Source organism: Bufo gargarizans, unplaced genomic scaffold (genome assembly GCF_014858855.1).
Source record: "Bufo gargarizans isolate SCDJY-AF-19 unplaced genomic scaffold, ASM1485885v1 original_scaffold_878_pilon, whole genome shotgun sequence".
In the NCBI taxonomy this organism is placed as follows: Eukaryota; Metazoa; Chordata; class Amphibia; order Anura; family Bufonidae; genus Bufo; species Bufo gargarizans.
Window position 1 is genome coordinate 109710 of NW_025334738.1, and position 20136 is coordinate 129845.

Sequence of the window (20136 nt, forward strand, 5' to 3'; positions counted from 1 at the left end):
AAATTTCATCAGTATTGCTTTAATCTGGCACTTTGTAATACAGATTTCCTAGCAAATACGAATAATATTTCTCTTACGGCTGCCCTTCCACCCTCCAGCAGAGAATCCAGGGGTCCAGGAGCCTGAGAATTCTGTTAGGCACCACTTATGGTTTTCATTGCAGCATATGTTGTCCAGAGTTAGATGACATATTTCCACTCGATAAAATTCAACAACAAAGGAAGAAAATGGCATCCTAAAGAAAATGCAAAAGAAATAATGAACTACTTTACTTATAGCTTTTTTAATGGTAACATAGGCCCCACTCCTAGTAGATACATCAGGGTCTCCCATCCCCAAGTATATATAGCCGGACTCCTCAGTCTCCCATTCATCACAGAAAAGCTTCTCACCTCTTTCTTCAGTGGTCAAAACAGGGCTTACTCCAGTATGTACAGCAGGGTTCCCTCCTTCCCCAGTACTCACAGCAGGGCTTTCTCCTCCCCCAGTACTCAAAGCAGGGCTTTCTCCACCCCCAGTACTCACAGCAGGGCTTTCTCCTCCCCCAGTACTCACAGTCGGGCTCCTCCTTCTCCAGTAATCACAGCAGGGCTTCCGCTTACTAACAGCTGGAATTTCTGCTCCCCGATACTGATAGCAGTGCTTCCTCCTCTCCCCAATGTTAACGGCACATCTCTCTCTGTTTCCCATTGGTCACAGTGTAAGAGGCAGCCCTGATCATCCAGCAACATTTCCAACACATATATATATATAGCAGACTGTCATGTTTCCCTCCAGCCACCAGAGGCCACTGTGGCTGAGTAGGACAGTGAGAGGAGTTGTTTCCAGAGGACAAGGAGTTAAGTGTTTTTCCCGGGCTGAGCAGAGAGCCTGGGCTGAAGGTGTCTGAGTACACAGGAAGAAGGACGCTGTGCACTGAGAGGGAGATCCACAGGGAAGATTATAGTGATTGCTCCCTGCCTGCTGACACAGTATCTGGGACATTAGAGTGTGTTTGCTCTCTGACTGAGCTGATGTGTCCTGGTGTAGAAGAGAGACTGCTGTAGTGTGAGGCACTTACCAGAGGAACTGTGAGTGAATTCCAGGCCCTGCCTGATTACACGTCCAGAGCTGCTGATTATCTCTAACCAGAGTTACAGAGACTACAAAGAGAGGCCAGAGCTGAGCCACGCTGAAGCAAGCAAGCAAGCAAGCCAAGCAACCAGATCGGGACCCAGACTGTACCTGCCTGCATGTGCGGACACCGAACTGTGAGTGCACTGATGCTAACCTGAGCTAGGGCATAGTGGAATAGGATTTAGTTTAGTGCACCGTAGAGGTGCACCCCGGGTAGCGGGGACAGATAGGACTACCTAGAAGAGAGTAGCCTGCTATTGTCTGTACTTGTGTTTGTGATTCATTTGTGTTCTTTATGCAAGTTTCCATTATCTTTATTGTGAATGCTCAAGCTGTTCATATTGTAAATCTGCTTCTCCGGCAGTTAGAGTTCTCCTTTAATAAAGCCGGTTTCTACTTCAGCCTCCTTGTCTGCTGCACTGTACTTGAGTCCTGCTCTACGGTCTCTTCCTCTGCTGACCGTTACAAGTGGCGCTGCGAACAGGATACAGTCACAGAGATGGAGGCGGCTGAAGGCAATGTGCATGATGTTAATGTGAGTACCTCAGGCAATGGTGGAACCCTTGCAAGGGCCCTTCCTATTGGCACGTTGTTCAACTTGCTACCCAAATTTGATGGCCAGAACATGACACTGTCAGACTGGGTGACAAGGTTACAGAGTGCTGTTAGGATTTACAATGTCAGCCCAGAACTACAAGTAGAAATTGCTTTGGCCGCTCTCGAGGGTGAGGCCCGAAGAAATGTTCTCCTACAACCAGAAGCCACGCGCAATACATTGCAAGAGATGGTGAGATTCCTGGAAGAAATATATGGGGAAACAGCCAGTGCAGGGCACCTCCGGGCGAAGTTTTTTTACCGGATTCAACGGGAAGACGAAGGTGTCTCTCAGTACGCTACAGCCCTACAGGAAGTGTTGGCCGAGGTACAAAAAAAAGAGGCAGATGGGGTTACTGGCATGGGACCCATAGACCGGATACTGCGGGAACAATTTATTCTGGGGCTCTACAGCAATCCCCTGAAACAGGCTCTGCGGGAACGAGTCAGAGTAGACCCTACCCTAACCTTTCGACAAATTTTGGCAGAGGCCGTGACGCGAAACAAAGAAGACGGCTATGCTTCTGGAGTAATACGGACCCAGACCGTTACACCCCCCGGGGTTACAAGAAATGAGGAAGCCCTGGTCAGAGTGGTACAAGACTTGCAGAGCTCCCTGAGTGTCATGCACGAAAAGTTGACACACCTGGAGAAACGGATAGAGTCGCGCCATACTACTGAGGCTGCCTATCCAGCCCGACAACAAACCTATCAGGCGACTCCGTGGGTTCCTACACCCGAATGCCCTTATGCTAGTTTACCATACCATCAAGCCCCTCATTACCCTTCAGTGGGGCCATCCAGCCAAGCTCTGAGGGCACCTCCCACTCGCAGGCTAAAAGTGGGCCGTCAAGGGGCACAGTGTTGGCGGTGTGGAGATCTAGGACATTTCGCCAGAGAGTGTCGGAATAATCCAGCTGGACGCCAAGAGCCGCCGTTAAACTACCGACCCCTGCAGTAGTGGGGCGTACTGCAGGGGAGGTGGAGAGCCAAGTTACCCAGCAAAGCTCCGAACACCTGGTCGCAGGGTGCCCCACTATACGAGCTGAGTTCGAAGGTGTTCCTGTCGACTGCTTAGTGGATACTGGGTCTCAGGTGACAACTATGCCCGAGTCATTCTTCTACCGTTACTTTCAAGCGCTGGCCAAGCCAGAACGAGAGACACTGGTCCGGGTTACAGCGGCTAACCAACAACAGATTCCTGTCACAGGGGTCGTGTGGATGAATGTACGGCTGTGTGGACAGGAAGTGGGGCGGAAAGGTATCTTGTTGGTCCCCGAAACGTTCAAAGAAGATGTGCCGGTGATAATGGGCATGAATATCCTGCGAGAATTGGATCAGATCATGTTCACCAAACGGGGGCCGGGTTACTGGAAACAAGCCACCCCGCACAAACCTACCCAGAAAGCATTTCAACGGCTAATCCGTTTTTGTGGAACACAGAAAAGTGTACCAGCACACCAGGCGGTGGGAACGATCCGAGCGCCAGGAAAGGCTACCTTCACCCTTCCCCCTGGTCGGGAGACCGTGCTGACGTTACCCGTGGGAACTTTCCGTAATCTTGAAGGCATGGAGGTGTTCGTTGAACCAACAGGCCTAGGAGAGCTGGGTCAGGACGTCCTGGTGGCCCGGACACTGGGAGTGGTCCAGAATGGACGAGTACCCATAAGAGCTGTGAATGTGGGATATCTAGAAGTTCCCTTGACGCCAGGGGTGGAACTGGCTCGTGTGTACCTACATCAGGGAGAAATCCTGAGTCAGAGAGAAGTGACTCTAGCTCCGGTAGGGGATGCTGGTTGGACCCTGGCAGTTACTGCCAGTGCAGAAGAGGCGCCGACCCCAGAATGGAATGGGGGAACCATCTTGGATCAAATGGAGATAGATGTTAAGGCTCTCAGTTTAGACCAACAGCGAGCAGTTGAAACCATGCTGTGGGAGAATCAGGCTGCGTTTGCCCGCCACGCCGATGACTTTGGCTGCACGAATGCTATCACACATGATATACCGACGGGGGACACTCCACCAATTCGGGAGAGATATCGACAGATTCCGCCCAAGTTGTACCAGGAAGTGAAGACGCTATTGAAACAGATGATAGATTCCGGAGTGGTGCGGGGAAGCCAGAGCCCTTGGGCAGCCCCAGTGGTGCTTGTCAAGAAGAAGGACGGCACTATTCGATTTTGTGTGGATTACCGGCGGTTGAATGCTTGCACTGCGCGAGACTCATATCCTCTGCCACGCATCGAGGAGTCTCTGACGGCTCTAGGACGAGCCAAATACTTCTCCACCCTGGATCTAGCAAGTGGGTACTGGCAAGTACCAGTGGCTGAGCAGGACAAGGCAAAGACAGCATTCATACTCCCCATGGGGTTATTTGAATTCAACAGGATGCCATTCGGACTGACTAATGCCCCTGGAACCTTCCAGCGGCTGATGGAGAGATGCCTGGGAGACCTGAATTTTGAAGCCACTCTGATATACCTAGACGATATCATCGTATACTCTGCTACTTTTCAAGAACACTTGAATCGGCTAGGGCAGGTACTCGAGCGACTGCGATCCCATGGCCTGAAGGTAAAGCCAAAGAAGTGTCATCTCTTCAAGAGGGAGATCGAGTACCTGGGCCATAGGGTGTCCCAAGACGGAGTGCTACCGTCCCAAGACAAAGTGGCTGCAATACGACAATGGCTAGTGCCGAGAACACTGCGTGAGTTGAAGGCCTTCCTGGGACTGACTGGGTACTACCGGCGGTTCATCAAAGACTACGCAAAAATAGCGGGCCCTCTGAATGAGTTGTTGAGAGGAACGGCTGGGCAACCCAAGGGCCAAAGTATCCCCTGGGGACAGAAACAGGAAGAGGCCTTCCAGGCCCTGAAAGAAGCCCTGACATCGGCCCCCATCTTGGCTTATGCCGATTTTGATAAACCATTCATCTTAGCTACTGATGGCAGCCTCTACGGACTGGGGGCAGTCCTGTCGCAGGTACAAGATGGACATGAGAGAGTGATCGCTTATGCCAGTAGATCCTTGCGAGATACGGAGCGAAACCCCCATAACTACAGTTCCTTCCGGCTGGAACTCCTTGCCCTGGTGTGGGCTATGACGGAGAAATTTGCAGGATATCTGACAGGAGCTAAGATCTTCGTACGGACGGATAACAATCCCCTGGCCCATCTGGGTACTGCCAAGTTGGGAGCCCTGGAGCAACGCTGGGCGGCTCGCCTCGCAAAGTATGACTTCTCAATTCGCTACCGCTCCGCTACAGAGAACACTAATGCTGATGGTCTCTCGAGGGTTACTTTTGAAACTCCAGTAGGGGATATGGATGAACAAAAGGAAGAAGATGAAACTCCTGACTTCCGCAAGTTCGCTCCCCCAACAGTCGCGGCCCAGACAAGTGGGGAGGCCCGTAAGCTACCCAAAGCATTGGGGAGAACTAATGAAGAATGGGGCAGATTGCAAGATGAAGACATTGGACTGCAGCAAATGAAAAGCTGGGTAACCCAGTGCAGGAAACCCAACAAAGAAGAAAGGACTGATCTGGATGCCGAGATGAAGTCCGTTCTACATCAATGGGACAGACTGGAAGTGCATGGAGCTGTTTTGTTCCGCAAGTGGCAACAGCCTGCCGACCTAGAGGCGAGGTGGCAGGTAGTGATACCCAGAAGAATGGCACGGGAGATAGCCAAAGAGGCTCATGAGTTTGGAGCTCACTTCGGGCCAGTCAAGACATACCAGTGGCTGCAGCGTTATGTGTATTGTCCGCGACTGGAGGCCACAGTTGAAGAAGTTTGCCGACAGTGTCGAGTGTGTGAACTCACGAAGAGTACAGAACAGAGAGCACCCCTACAGTCCATCCAGACCACAGAACCGCTGGAAGTGTTGATGATAGACTATCTTCTTGTGGGACAATCGTCAAGAGGTCCACAGTATTGCCTGGTCATGATCGACCACTTCTCCAAGTTTGCAGTAGTCACCCCAACTCGGGACCAGACGGCCGAGTCCGCTGCACAAGCCATTTGTCAAGACTTCATTCGGGTCTATGGGTGTCCAAAGCGGATCCATTCAGATCAAGGGGCGTGCTTTCAAGGAAAAGTGATGGAAGAGCTACATCGACTGTACGGCATTGAAAAATCCAGGACAACTCCTTATCATCCCCAAGGAAACGGAGCCTGTGAGCGCTTTAACCGCACATTGCTGCAAATGCTGAGGACGCTAGAGGAAGACAAGAGGGCACACTGGCCTGACTACCTGCCAGAATTAGTCTGGGCTTACAATAATCGTGTCCACACCACCACCGGTTACACCCCATACATGTTACTGTTCGGTAGGGCTGGTCGAGAGATCGTGGAATTAAACCTAGAACAGCCAGAAGACCTAATAGAGCGATCAACCACCTCATGGGTGAAAGAACACCGTCGGCGTCTCCAGACCATTCGCCGGTTGGCAGGTCAGCGGTTACAGGAGAGAGCTCATACAGACCGTCCTCCAGTTCAGGAGGTTCCATTGCAGCCTGGGGATCGGGTACTGGTACGAGAGAAACGTCCCAGAGGCAAGTTGAGTGAGCGTTGGGAAGTACAGCCGTATAAAGTGATCAAGAGAGTGTACCCTAATGGTCCGGTCTACGAAGTGCAGGTTGAGAATGAGGAATTTGCTTCACGGACTCTACATAGGAATATGTTACGGCCATGCCGGTCCAAAGATCCCGCACCTGTTCAGAGGACACCTCCTCCTGCCCCATACTCAGAACTTGTTATCTCTGATGGAGATTATGGTGAAGACTGGTGGACTGCTCCCAACACTGAAGAAGCCTCCCAGGTTACAGGTGATGAAGGCACTGTCACAGAACCATTGCCAGCCCGTAATGGAGAGGGGCCCTCGGACACACCCGAACCTCCTATTGTGGTGGATGAATCCAGACTGGCAGTTCCTAGTGGAGAGAGTCAGGTCGTAACAGATAGCCAGGACCTCCGGAGATCCAGTAGGCTTACTGCAGGGGATTCCACCAAACAGGTACGCTGCTGATGAGTTCATTTGGTCCACCTGTATGTATTGTGGACAATGTTGTACTGCTGTATAAAAAGTTACATTAACCATTATTTCTATGGACTATATAGCAAGGCCGAGGACGGCCACCTTTAAGTGGGGAGGCATGTAAGAGGCAGCCCTGATCATCCAGCAACATTTCCAACACATATATATATATAGCAGACTGTCATGTTTCCCTCCAGCCACCAGAGGCCACTGTGGCTGAGTAGGACAGTGAGAGGAGTTGTTTCCAGAGGACAAGGAGTTAAGTGTTTTTCCCGGGCTGAGCAGAGAGCCTGGGCTGAAGGTGTCTGAGTACACAGGAAGAAGGACGCTGTGCACTGAGAGGGAGATCCACAGGGAAGATTAGAGTGATTGCTCCCTGCCTGCTGACACAGTATCTGGGACATTAGAGTGTGTTTGCTCTCTGACTGAGCTGATGTGTCCTGGTGTAGAAGAGAGACTGCTGTAGTGTGAGGCACTTACCAGAGGAACTGTGAGTGAATTCCAGGCCCTGCCTGATTACACGTCCAGAGCTGCTGATTATCTCTAACCAGAGTTACAGAGACTACAAAGAGAGGCCAGAGCTGAGCCACGCTGAAGCAAGCAAGCAAGCAAGCAACCAGATCGGGACCCAGACTGTATCTGCCTGCATGCGCCGGACACCGAACTGTGAGTGCACTGATGCTAACCTGAGCTAGGGCATAGTGGAATAGGATTTAGTTTAGTGCACCGTAGAGGTGCACCCCGGGTAGCGGGGACAGATAGGACTACCTAGAAGAGAGTAGCCTGCTATTGTCTGTACTTGTGTTTGTGATTCATTTGTGTTCTTTATGCAAGTTTCCATTATCTTTATTGTGAATTCTCAAGCTGTTCATATTGTAAATCTGCTTCTCCGGCAGTTAGAGTTCTCCTTTAATAAAGCCGGTTTCTACTTCAGCCTCCTTGTCTGCTGCACTGTACTTGAGTCCTGCTCTATGGTCTCTTCCTCTGCTGACCGTTACAACAGCAGGACCTCCACCCTACCCCTTCCATACTCACTTCCCAAACACTATGGTAAGGACAAGAGCTCTCTACTGGCAATAATCTGCATGTGGACAGCCTAATCTGAGCTGTTTCATGAAACGTGCTGCCCCTTACATTATGTGACAGCTGCAGTGTGCTACCTCTGCCTGGCTTCAGCAGTCTGTGACCAACTGTCACAGACGTTCCTGCGACAGGTGGCAGAAGATCGGTGAGACTGGCAACACATGGTTTGATCTGACATGTTTTCCGTTTTGGATCAAATGACGTCTGTGTTGTTTCTGGTGCTTGCCACACCTTCTTTCCCCAGGTGTGGCTATTAGGGTCATTTAACCTTCTCTATTTATAGTTGCTTCTCCCACAATGCTGTGCGGTTTATAGCTTCTGTTTATACCTTTGGATAGATTGTGGTTGATCTCGACTGAGTTCCTGGTGCTTCCATTGCGCCTTTGAAGTTAAGTCTTTCCTTTCCCTTTCATATTTTGTTTGGGTTCTGTGTGTTGCATTTCCCTATTGTTTGTATTAGGCCTGAAGGAGACTCCTGTCCGTCCTTCCTTTTGGAGGAACAGGTAGTCTCGTCCCTGCCATTAGTACCAGGGTCCTATACGGCTAGATAGGACTCTAGGTATTCCTGCGTATGAACTCACCTACCTTTGGGGTCTTTTCATACTGGTAGTCAGTCAAGATTTTGGTTAGGGTTTTCACTAGGTGTCCATTTTCCTTCCTTGGTTCTCAGGCCTGATTCCCTTTTCCCCCCTTCCCTCCTATGCTCGGTGTAGTGTTTCCCTCCCACACCGAAGCGTGACACCACCTCTGCAAGGTGCAACAGTATGGGCAATATATGCCGATGTACACGTTGTGCACAAAATGTATTATGTATTTTAGACAATTTTTTAGGCTGTCTCGACAGCTAAAAAAGAGATCTAAAAATGTGTAAACTTTTAAAAAAATGTATCTTTTTGGTCATACAATGTTAGTGTATATATGTATGCCAGTTATTAGGAAATGTGTTAAACGTGCTACACCTAGTTTATCATGCAGCCTGCACCAGAGGGACGTTTGGCGCAATTGCATCATTTTTGACAAATTCTAAATAAACTATTGATGAATGGCAGACTGATTGCTCGATGTGTCTTCATTGGACTAATTATCCGTCTTTTAACACCCATAATCTGACACTGAGATTACTGAGGTGCGTCATACTAGTGGGCGTGAATATTCAAGCATTCCATCATTTTGTGTTCTTCTAGACTTAATAATTATGAATAATCACCTTGTAGATCAGTGTAAATTCTATTGTCATTCATTAACTCCTTCAGAACCAGGCCACTCTGACCTTCAAGACCAAGCAGTATTTTTGGATTTTTCTTTCAGTCACTCCAGAACTAAGAACTTTTTCATTCTTGCATCAATGTAGCAATCAGTAGTCTTTATTTATTTATTTTATTTGCAAACCCCACACCATTCCACCCTCTTTTTTTTCTTTCAAACTTTTTGGTGTATATTTATAGTACATGTGATGGTTATGAAGATACCAAATATGTGTGATTGGGTTACTATATATTGGTTTTATTAAATTTTTATTTAAAAAAATCTTTGTTATGTTTGTAAACGTTTTTGTAAAACACTTAAATTTTTTGCCTTAGTTTTTAATTTTTTTATATTTTACATTGATTTTTTACGCATGCATGTCAAAATGTTATGCCGATTCCTAGAAATATGTTGAAAGTGGCAGCCCTGGGGACCTTTTGTTTGGCTCAGGCTGACGACACCGATCACATTAACGGAGCTGACAGTACAGGGGTTTGATTGCAGCACTGAACAGGTGAACTGTCATCACCTTCTTAAACATATTTTATAAAATGTAAAATGTCAGGTTTTCTGTATTTTTATTTTTAAAGGGATTTTCCGGCTGTTTAAAATACCTGATTGTGGGGGGCTGACACCCAGCACCCCTGCCGATCAACTGTTTGAAGAGAAGGAGATGGAACATGACATGATATTGCTTTTGGGTGACAATAGACCTAAACGGGTTTTCCAAGATTCTGATAGGTCATCAATATCAGATCACGTTCATTGGTCATGTGGCCTAGGCGCAGCTCAGTCCTATTCAAGTGAAAGGGGATTAGCTGCAATACAATGTATGGCGCTGTGCGAGAAGTATGTGGCACTCTCCGGAGTTCTGTGGCCTCCTCAAACATCTAATCAGCGGGGGTCTTAGGTTTTGGAGGCATGTGCTTGGTATTGAAGCTCAGCCCTTTTCACTTGAACGGGACTAAGCTGCCCCTAGGCCATGTGACCAATGAACATGACGTCACTGGTATAGGAAGGGGCCTTAGTGCTCATTGGGTCACCGCAGCCTCTTCAAAGCGCTGATCAGCGAGGGTCCCGGGAGTCGGGCCACCATGATCAGATACTGATGAACTATCCTGAGGATGGGTTATCAACACCTTTAAGTTTGGTATATGAGATTCAGTGCAGTGGACACAACCGATAGGAATTTACTCACCAGGCCTCACCATCATCGCACTCGATTTTCCAGTTGGCTTTCACCTTTGAGTCAATTTCATCCCATTGTGGTGCTCTGCAAGATGGAAAAAAAATCAGTACAAGTTGATACATCATTGATAGTGCATCCATTACATTTTAGGTTGCACAATATGATGAAAGAGCAAGACGTGCGGAGTCCATAGGATGGTAATGGGTTAACATTTGATATCCCTGGAGACCCATGGTACATTACATATAGGGTCATATAAAACATCACTGGAGGTCTGGTTAATTTAGGAAACCCTGTCTCTCTGGTTTTGGGAGCGTGCGAAGCATGCCCATAAATGAAGTAAAGTACTTACTTATCACTCCAGGCTCCGTTCCATTCTTTAAAACCCCAGGGATTCCTCACCCTCACAATCTGGACCGTTCCACCACGATAGAAGACCTGTTCATGACAATGGACAGTCCATTGGCCATTGTTGCCAGGGTCAATCATGACAAGTTCTTTGTGTATACATATATACCGTACGTATCTTACCTCTTCTGCTCCAGTCAGTGAATACGTGTGATTCTTGACTATATTAGTGCTGACAACGGTCTCTGTTCCAGAGTCAGATTTCTGTGATAAATAATAAATATCTCTTCATGAGTTATATCCAATATTGATGTCATCCAATACTGGGCACATAAGGGATATTAAAAAGGGAGCTTTCGAGGGTGTTGGTGCCCAAGTCAGAGATGGAAGTATTCCCCTCATTTCCCCTCTACCCCTGATTATACTCACTATACTACATCACTCATTTTTACACGGGATGGATTAAGGGGTTATAGATGGTATTCCTGTAATATCTCTGATGGTCTAGAGTGGTTTAGCAGTTAATTCCTGGTATCTGTGGTGGTCACGGATAATGAAGTGGCTAATATTCATATCCATGGTGGTCTAGGTCATGGGTTAATAATATGTGACATAATTGGATATCTATGGCGGTTATGGCTTAATATAAAACACATCTGGAGGCCTAGGGTGATATGGTGGATAATACTTAATGGTGTTATCCCATGAAAAACATTTATCATCTATCCACAAGATGATCTTTGGGACCCCCATCTATTACCAGGAGAGGGGTCCAGAGCAGTTCTGAAAAAGCAGTGATCACACATGAGCACTACCACTCCACTCAAGGTCTATGGGACTGATGGGGATAGCAGAGTACAGCTCTCAGCTACCTCTGTGACTCCTATAAAGATGGCCACCTTTGTCTTCAAACTCTTCCTTCTGTGGATAAGCGATGCATGCTTTTAATGGGACTGCTCCCTTTAATTCTACAAACCCGATTCCAAAAAAGTTGGGACACTAAACAAATTGTGAATAAAAACTGAATGCAATGATGTGGAGATGGCAAATGTCAATATTTTATTTGTAATAGAACTTGGTGACAGATCAAACGTTTAATCCGAGTAAATGTATCATTTTAAAGGAAAAATACGTTGATTAAAATTTTCACGGTGTCAACAAATCCCAAAAAAGTTGGGACAAGTAGCAATAAGAGGCTGGAAAAAGTAAATTTGAGCATAACGAAGAGCTGGAAGACCAATTAACACTAATTAGGTCAATTGGCAACATGATTGGGTATAAAAAGAGCTTCTCAGAGTGGCAGTGTCTCTCAGAAGCCAAGATGGGTAGAGGATCACCAATTCCCACAATGTTGCGCAGAAAGATAGTGGAGCAATATCAGAAAGGTGTTACCCAGCGGAAAATTGCAAAGACTTTGCATCTATCATCATCAACTGTGCATAACATCATCCGAAGATTCAGAGAATCTGGAACAATCTCTGTGCGTAAGGGTCAAGGCCGTAAAACCATACTGGATGCCCGTGATCTCCGGGCCCTTAAACGACACTGCACCACAAACAGGAATGCTACTGTCACGACCGCTATCCCAGCAGCAGTCGTGTCGCACCAGACGGAGGGGAAGGGGGACCCTTATCTACGGATGGGAAATAGAATGGTCACCCCTGACTAACCCTAAGCTGGCATCTGTCTGCCCTGATACCCTAGACGGGATGTGAACCCGTGCGGCGAGCAGGATGCCTAAACCCTTAGTCACCCTAACAAGACTAGCCTGGGGAAAGGCAGATGGGAGCACTAGTCACCATCACTCACGTCTAGGAGAACAGGGGAAGACAGCAACAAACAATCTATAACATAGACTTATCCAGTGACGAGCAGAGAAGGTGATCCCAGCAACGACAGTCCACGCCAGACCAGAGCTCCACGGCAATACCGTCAAACGATCTCCTCCAAAGGTCAGAATAGCACTGGAACTAAGGACTATATCTGGCAATGACTGCAAGTGAAACTGAAACTAATATAGTAGCTGGGAGTGGCAGACAGGACTCACCTGAGAAGGATGCCTACAAACTCCCAGTCAGGACAAAAAGGTTCACAAGGCAAAACCCGGATGACATACCCTGAACCACGGAGCAAACTCACAAGCTATCGCGAGTAGCAAGTCGCTGCGACCTTCTCCTCCCAGACCTGTCTGGATCAGTCACAGTCGTGACAGTACCCCCCTTTCTACGAGGGGCCACCGGACCCTCAAGACCCGGCCTCTCCGGATGGGACCTATGAAAAGCCCGAATAAGTCTGTCCGCCTTTATCTCTGATGCTGGCACCCACATTCTCTCTTCGGGACCATAACCTCTCCAGTGCACCAGGTACTGAAGGGAGCGGCGAACATATCGTGAATCAACAATCTTTTCTACCTGAAACTCAAGACTGCCATCAACAACCACCGGTGGAGGCGGTAGTGGCAATGGTTCAGGAGGTTCTACATATCTCTTAAGCAGAGATCTGTGGAAGACATTATGGATCCTTATAGTCTGAGGTAGCTCCAGGCGAAAAGCCACCGGGTTAATGACCTTAATTACCCTATAAGGACCAATAAATCTCGGACCTAATTTCCACGAGGGAACCTTCAACTTGATATTTCTGGTAGACAACCACACCAAGTCATTCACCCCAAGGTCCGGACCTTCAGAGCGCTTCTTATCAGCCGCACGTTTGTATCTACCACCAATTCTCTTCAAACTTTATTGCACACTCTGCCACACTGATGAAAGTGAAGACGCAAATCGTTCCTCCTCGGGAATCCCAGACGGCCCCCCCTCACTAAACGTACAAAACTGAGGATGGAAACCATACGCACCAAAAAATGGTGACTTATCTGTGGATTCTTGACGACGATTATTAATGGCAAACTCGGCTAACGGTAAATAAGATGACCATTCCTCCTGATTTTCGGAAACAAAGCATCTCAAATATGTCTCTAGGTTTTGATTGGTACGTTCAGTCTGACCGTTGGACTGTGGATGGAAAGATGAAGAAAACGACAGATGAACCCCTAAACGAGAACAAAAAGCTTTCCAAAATTTAGAAACAAATTGGGTACCACGATCCGAAACAATATCGGAAGGGACCCCGTGAAGCTTCACGATGTGGTCAATAAAAACCTGAGCCAGTGTATTAGCATTAGGCAATGCGGTAAGAGCAATAAAGTGCACCATTTTACTGAATCTGTCAACAACTACAAGAATAACAGTCTTCCCAGCTGATACTGGTAGATCCGTAATGAAATCCATTGATAGGTGCGTCCAAGGCCTGTTGGGGATGGCCAGAGGTAAAAGACGCCCTGCTGGACGAGTATGATCTACCTTAGAACGAGCACAGGTAGCACATGCAGACACAAAATTAAACACCTCCTGGCGCCACTTAGGCCACCAGAACCGACGAGACACTAATTCAGAGGTTGCCTTACTACCTGGGTGTCCTGCCAGTGTGGAGTTATGGTGTTCTTTAGTATCTCCAGGCGTAAATTTTCTGGCACAAACAGTTTACCCGAGGGGCAGGAGGCCGGGGCGTCCCCCTGAGCTTCCAACACCCTCCCCTCTAAACCTGAGTGTAATGCAGAGACCACCACCCCCTTTTGCAAAATAGGCTCTGGTACCTCAACATCACCCCCTCCAGGAAAACTTCGAGACAATGCATCCGCCTTAGTATTTTTTGCCCCCGGGCGATAGGTTATTACAAAATTAAACCTAGTAAAAAATAACGACCACCGAGCCTGTCTAGGGTTGAGACGTTTAGCAGACTCCAGATATAATAAGTTTTTGTGATCAGTAATCACTGTGACGGGATGAACCGCCCCCTCCAAAAAATGACGCCACTCCTCAAAGGCCAACTTAATAGCTAAAAGTTCCCTGTTGCCAATATCATAGTTCCTTTCTGCCGTAGACAATTTCTTTGAAAAGAAAGCACACGGACGCCATTCACCAGGGGACGGGCCCTGAGAAAGTACCGCTCCCACCCCCACCTCTGATGCATCAACCTCTACAATAAAAGGAAGCGAGACATCTGGCTGTACGAGAATAGGGGCCGAGGTGAATCTCTCCTTCAGAGATGTAAAGGCAGTTTTGGCTGCATGTGACCATTTGGAAAAATCGGATCCCTTTCGGGTCATGTCAGTCAGTGGTTTGACCACCAAGGAATAGTTCTTTATAAACTTTCTATAAAAATTGGCAAACCCCAGGAAACGTTGCAATGCCTTCAGGTTCTCAGGCAGATCCCAGTCCATAATCGCCCGGACTTTCTCTGGATCCATGCGGAAACCTGAATCTGACAACACATACCCCAGAAATTGCAGTTCTTTTACGGCGAACACACATTTCTCTAATTTAGCAAACAATTTGTTGGCCCTTAATATCTGCAGCACTTGTCTCACATGGATCTTATGTGTCTCCAAATCCGGAGAATAGACCAGGATGTCATCAAGATATATCACAACAAATCTCCCGATAAGGTGACTAAAAATATCGTTGACAAAATGTTGGAACACCGCAGGCGCATTAGTAAGACCAAATGGCATGACCAGATTTTCATAATGCCCTTCTGGAGTATTAAAAGCCGTCTTCCACTCATCCCCCTCTTTGATGCGAACCAGGTTATAGGCTCCTCTGAGATCCATTTTAGAGAACCATTTAGCACCAGCAACCTGATTAAAGAGGTCGGGAATGAGAGGAAGAGGATAGGGATCTCGGATAGTTATCCGGTTTAATTCCCGGAAATCCAGGCAAGGACGCAGGCCCCCATCTTTCTTTTTAACAAAAAAGAAACCTGCAGCCACGGGTGAAGAAGAGGGTCTGATGTGTCCCTTAGCCAAACTCTCCGAAATATAATCTTTCATAGCCTTCCTCTCCGGGCCGGAAAGATTGTATAACCGGGTTTTAGGTAGTTTTGCCCCAGGTACAAGATTAATCGGGCAATCATATGGACGATGAGGTGGTAACCCCTGACAACCCTTCTCAGAAAACACATCCATAAAATCTGACAGAAAGGCAGGTAGAGATGTTACAGAGAGTGTGGAGAACCTACTACTCAAGCAGTTGTCCTTACAATGTTCACTCCACTCCACAATCTCCCCGGCCTGCCAATCCACCACTGGATTGTGGGTCACCAGCCAGGGAAGCCCCAATACCATAGGAGCCGGGAGACCGTCCAGGACATAACAAGAGATAATTTCTTTATGGAGGTCCCCTACCTGCAGATGGATATTATGGATGATCTGAGTTAACTCTCTCTGAGTAAGAGGGGAGGAGTCAATGGCAAAAACAGGAATAGTTCTGCGTACCGGTTCCGGAGTAAAACCCAGAGCCTGAGCAAACCGTGAATCCACCAAGTTGACCCCTGCCCCACTGTCCAAAAAGACGGAACAGATCTCAGTCTTATTGCCCGCCTCAACTGGTAGCGGACAACAAAAACTGAGACATGCGTATGGAGGAAACAAATACGCCCAGACTGTTATCCTCCGCACAATCTGGGGACTCTAGTTTTTCCGGCGGCTCCTTTGTTTGTGGTCTCTTGGGTTCTGAGGTACATACCTTTACAAAATGACCCCTCCCCCCACAACGAAAACAAACCTCTGACCTACGGCGGACCTTAGGAGGATTCACCCGTCTAGTGGCGCCCCTTATTTGCATTGGTTTGACTGGATCATAACAAACTGATCCCTGCCCTATAGAGGCCTCTGTAGAATTTAATAGTCTCTCCCTGAGTCGTCTGTCGATTCTTATGGACAGAGACATAGCAGCCTCAAGAGACCCAGGGACCTCGTATACCGCCAGCGCGTCTTTTAATTTTTCAGACAACCCCTGGCAGAACTGACTCCTAAGGGCCGAGTCGTTCCATAATGTATCAGTAGCCCACCTACGGAATTCGGAACAATATAGTTCAGCAGACCGGTTCTCTTGCCGAAGTCTACGTAGCTTAGACTCAGCCAGTGAGACCCTGTCCGGGTCATCATATACGAGACCCAGGGCTTCAAAAAACTCCTCCACTGATCGTAAGGCCGGAGAGTCTGATGGTAGGGAGAAAGCCCAAGCCTGCGGATCTCCTTGCAAGAGCGAAATTACAATGCCCACCCGTTGTTCCTCACCGCCGGAGGACCTAGGGCGTAACCTGAAGAACAATTTACAAGCTTCTCTGAAGGTTACAAATTGGTCTCTTCCTCCTGAGAACCTATCAGGTAAAGCCACTTTTGGCTCAGGAGTACCCTGGTTTCCCGTAGCAACGGTGGAACCCAAGGATTGCTGCTGCTGCTGCTGCAGAACAGTTGCTTTTAATCCTGCCACTTCAAGGGATAACCCCTGGAATTGTTTCGCCAAAACCGTAACCGGATCCATAGTGGAACAGAAAAATACAAAGCAAAACAGCAAGCAAAAAAAAAAAAAAAAAAAAAAAGTCACTTTTTTTTTTTTTTTTTTTTAAAAGGCCAGATATACTGTCACGACCGCTATCCCAGCAGCAGTCGTGTCGCACCAGACGGAGGGGAAGGGGGACCCTTATCTACGGATGGGAAATAGAATGGTCACCCCTGACTAACCCTAAGCTGGCACCTGTCTGCCCTGATACCCTAGACGGGATGTGAACCCGTGCGGCGAGCAGGATGCCTAAACCCTTAGTCACCCTAACAAGACTAGCCTGGGGAAAGGCAGATGGGAGCACTAGTCACCATCACTCACGTCTAGGAGAACAACAGGGGAAGACAGCAACAAACAAACAAACAATCTATAACATAGACTTATCCAGTCACGAGCAGAGAAGGTGATCCCAGCAACGACAGTCCACGCCAGACCAGAGCTCCACGGCAATACCGTCAAACGATCTCCTCCAAAGGTCAGAATAGCACTGGAAGTAAGGACTATATCTGGCAATGACTGCAAGTGAAACTGAAACTAATATAGTAGCTGGGAGTGGCAGACAGGACTCACCTGAGAAGGATGCCTACAAACTCCCAGTCAGGACAAAAAGGTTCACAAGGCAAAACCCGGATGACATACCCTGAACCACGGAGCAAACTCACAAGCTATCGCGAGTAGCAAGTCGCTGCGACCTTCTCCTCCCAGACCTGTCTGGATCAGTCACAGTCGTGACAGCTACTGTAAAGGAAATCACAGAATGGGCTCAGGAATACTTCCAGAAACCATTGTCAGTGAACACAATCCACCGTGCCATCCGCCGTTGCCAGCTGAAACTCTACAGTGCAAAGAAGAAGCCATTTCTAAGCAAGATCCACAAGCTCAGGCGTTTTCACTGGGCCGGGGATCATTTACAATGGAGTGTGGCAAAATGGAAGACTGTTCTGTGGTCAGACGAGTCACTATTTAAAGTTCTTTTTGGAAATCTGGGACGCCATGTCATCCGGACCAAAGAGGACAAGGACAACCCAAGTTGTTATCAACGCTCAGTTCAGAAGCCTGCATCTCTGATGGTATGGGGTTGCATGAGTGCGTGTGGCATGGGCAGCTTGCATGTCTGGAAAGGCACCATCAATGCAGAAAAATATATTCAGGTTCTAGAACAACATCTGCTCCCATCCAGACGTCATCTCTTTCAGGGAAGACCCTGCATTTTTCAACAAGATAATGCCAGACCACATTCTGCATCAATCACAACATCATGGCTGCGTAGGAGAAGGATCCGGGGACTGAAATGGCCGGTCTGCAGTCCAGATCTTTCACCTATAGAGAACATTTGGCGCATCATAAAGAGGAAGGTGCAACAAAGAAGGCCCAAGACGATTGAACAGTCAGAGGCCTGTATTGGACAAGAATGGGAGAGCATTCCTATTTCTAAACTTGAGAAACTGGTCTCCTCGGTCCCCAGACGTCTGAGTGTTGTAAGAAGAAGGGGAGATGCCACACAGTGGTGAAAATGGCCTTGTCCCAACTTTTTGGGGATTTGTTGACACCATGAAATTCTGATTCAACATATTTTTCCCTTAAAATGGTACATTTTCTCAGTTTAAACTTTTGTTCCGTGATTTATGTTCTATTCTGAATAAAATATTAGAAGTTGGCACCTCCACATCATTGCATTCAGTTTTTATTCACGATTTGTATAGTGTCCCAACTTTTTTGGAATCCGGTTTGTATATAACTATATCATTTATGATTATTATGGTAATGGATGAGGTGAAAGGGTTAATGGTGGTCTAGGGCAGGAAAGTATAGCTATAAATTATAATGATATCATTGAAATTGTTCCAGAATTCTTTTGAAGGTAGATGCCATGTTTATTTTTTTTTAACTGTGCTCCAAATTCTCTTTTTCCGGACAACGAGGCCATTAAATTAAAAAAATGATGCATATCTACAGCTTCCACTAAAGGGAGCTCACTGCATAGGGATTTATACAGCTCCCATTCAAAAGCCTTATAAATCAGTATGCAGTGAGCTCCCCCTAGTGGCACTGGAAATAGATATTTTCTCCTAAACTATCCAGAGTGGTGGTGATGGGGGGCTGTAAATGCCATCATTGTTGGACTAGATGATAGATGGTTTTTAAAAACTTAATTCATCCATTTTGAGTGATGTTTTGGCTTGGAGTTTTCCAAAGCGTTACTGTATGTGGGTGACGATAGGATTGAGACTTGGAATTGAACATTTGCGTGCTGCTGTCTTTTCTTCTTGGATCTTTTGGGTCTGGCCTCTGGACTCATATGGCGCGTATGAAGATTGCAAAATAATAGTGCCACCAATTTATTGGTGACTTTGACTTGATGGGCAAAATAGAAGTGCCAGGAATATAGTGGTGCCTAAGCAGCGCATGAATTCACACAGTACAGCCAGTTGTGGGGAATGAGCAGTAGCCACATAGTAGTGCCCATCTGCATAGTAATCAGAGGAAATGGGAAGGTCTTGTAAAGCATGGATAGCCAATAGTGTGTGCTAGAATCAGGGCCAGCCTTACATCGGATAATGCCTTGTGTGGTACTTTCTGTTGCCCCAGCTGTTGCTGTACATTAATACAGTGTCTAATTATCAGCATGTAGTATAGTGCTTACATAGCAGTGCCATATCATTATTATTATTATTTATTTTAAGGCGCCATTAATTCCATGGAGCTGTACATGCATCTGGTGTTACACAGAAATACACAGTAAACAAGAAACTATTAAAAGACTGGTACAGAGGGGTAGAGGACCCTGCCCGCAAGAGCTTACAATCTATAAAGGATATATGTTGACCAAATAACAATGTTATACTGTTGTCTAAATTACAGTACCCTACAATACCGCCATACACTACTAGATTACCATACTGTATAGTAGCACTGCTTTACAATGTAAATACAATCATACCATGCAGAAATATTACTACCATGCCGTGCTGAAATAATACCTCTATACAGTGCTCAAGTATCTCCATCCATTAGACACCACATAACACTAACAGTGCTATGTGATGTCTAAATATAACTGCTATACAATTAACATCTGTGGTGGTCATAAGCTTTGGGTACCAGAGCTTTTGTGGCACCCCCTTC

The 20136-nt window shown here is 47.1% G+C and overlaps 1 protein-coding gene across 1 annotated transcript in view; it reads right to left on the bottom strand.

Annotated features, from left to right (window-relative positions):
• The window catches only part of LOC122924160 (calpain-8-like), a 93931-nt gene that overhangs the window by 57672 nt on the left and 16123 nt on the right, over nt 1-20136 (bottom strand). The window contains exons 7-10 of the mRNA XM_044275097.1: nt 10793-10873; nt 10614-10699; nt 10271-10345; nt 78-235 (exon numbers count right to left, since the gene is read on the bottom strand). Of these exons, the coding sequence (XP_044131032.1) occupies nt 78-235; nt 10271-10345; nt 10614-10699; nt 10793-10873 (400 nt within the window). The remainder of the gene's footprint in view (nt 1-77; nt 236-10270; nt 10346-10613; nt 10700-10792; nt 10874-20136) is intronic.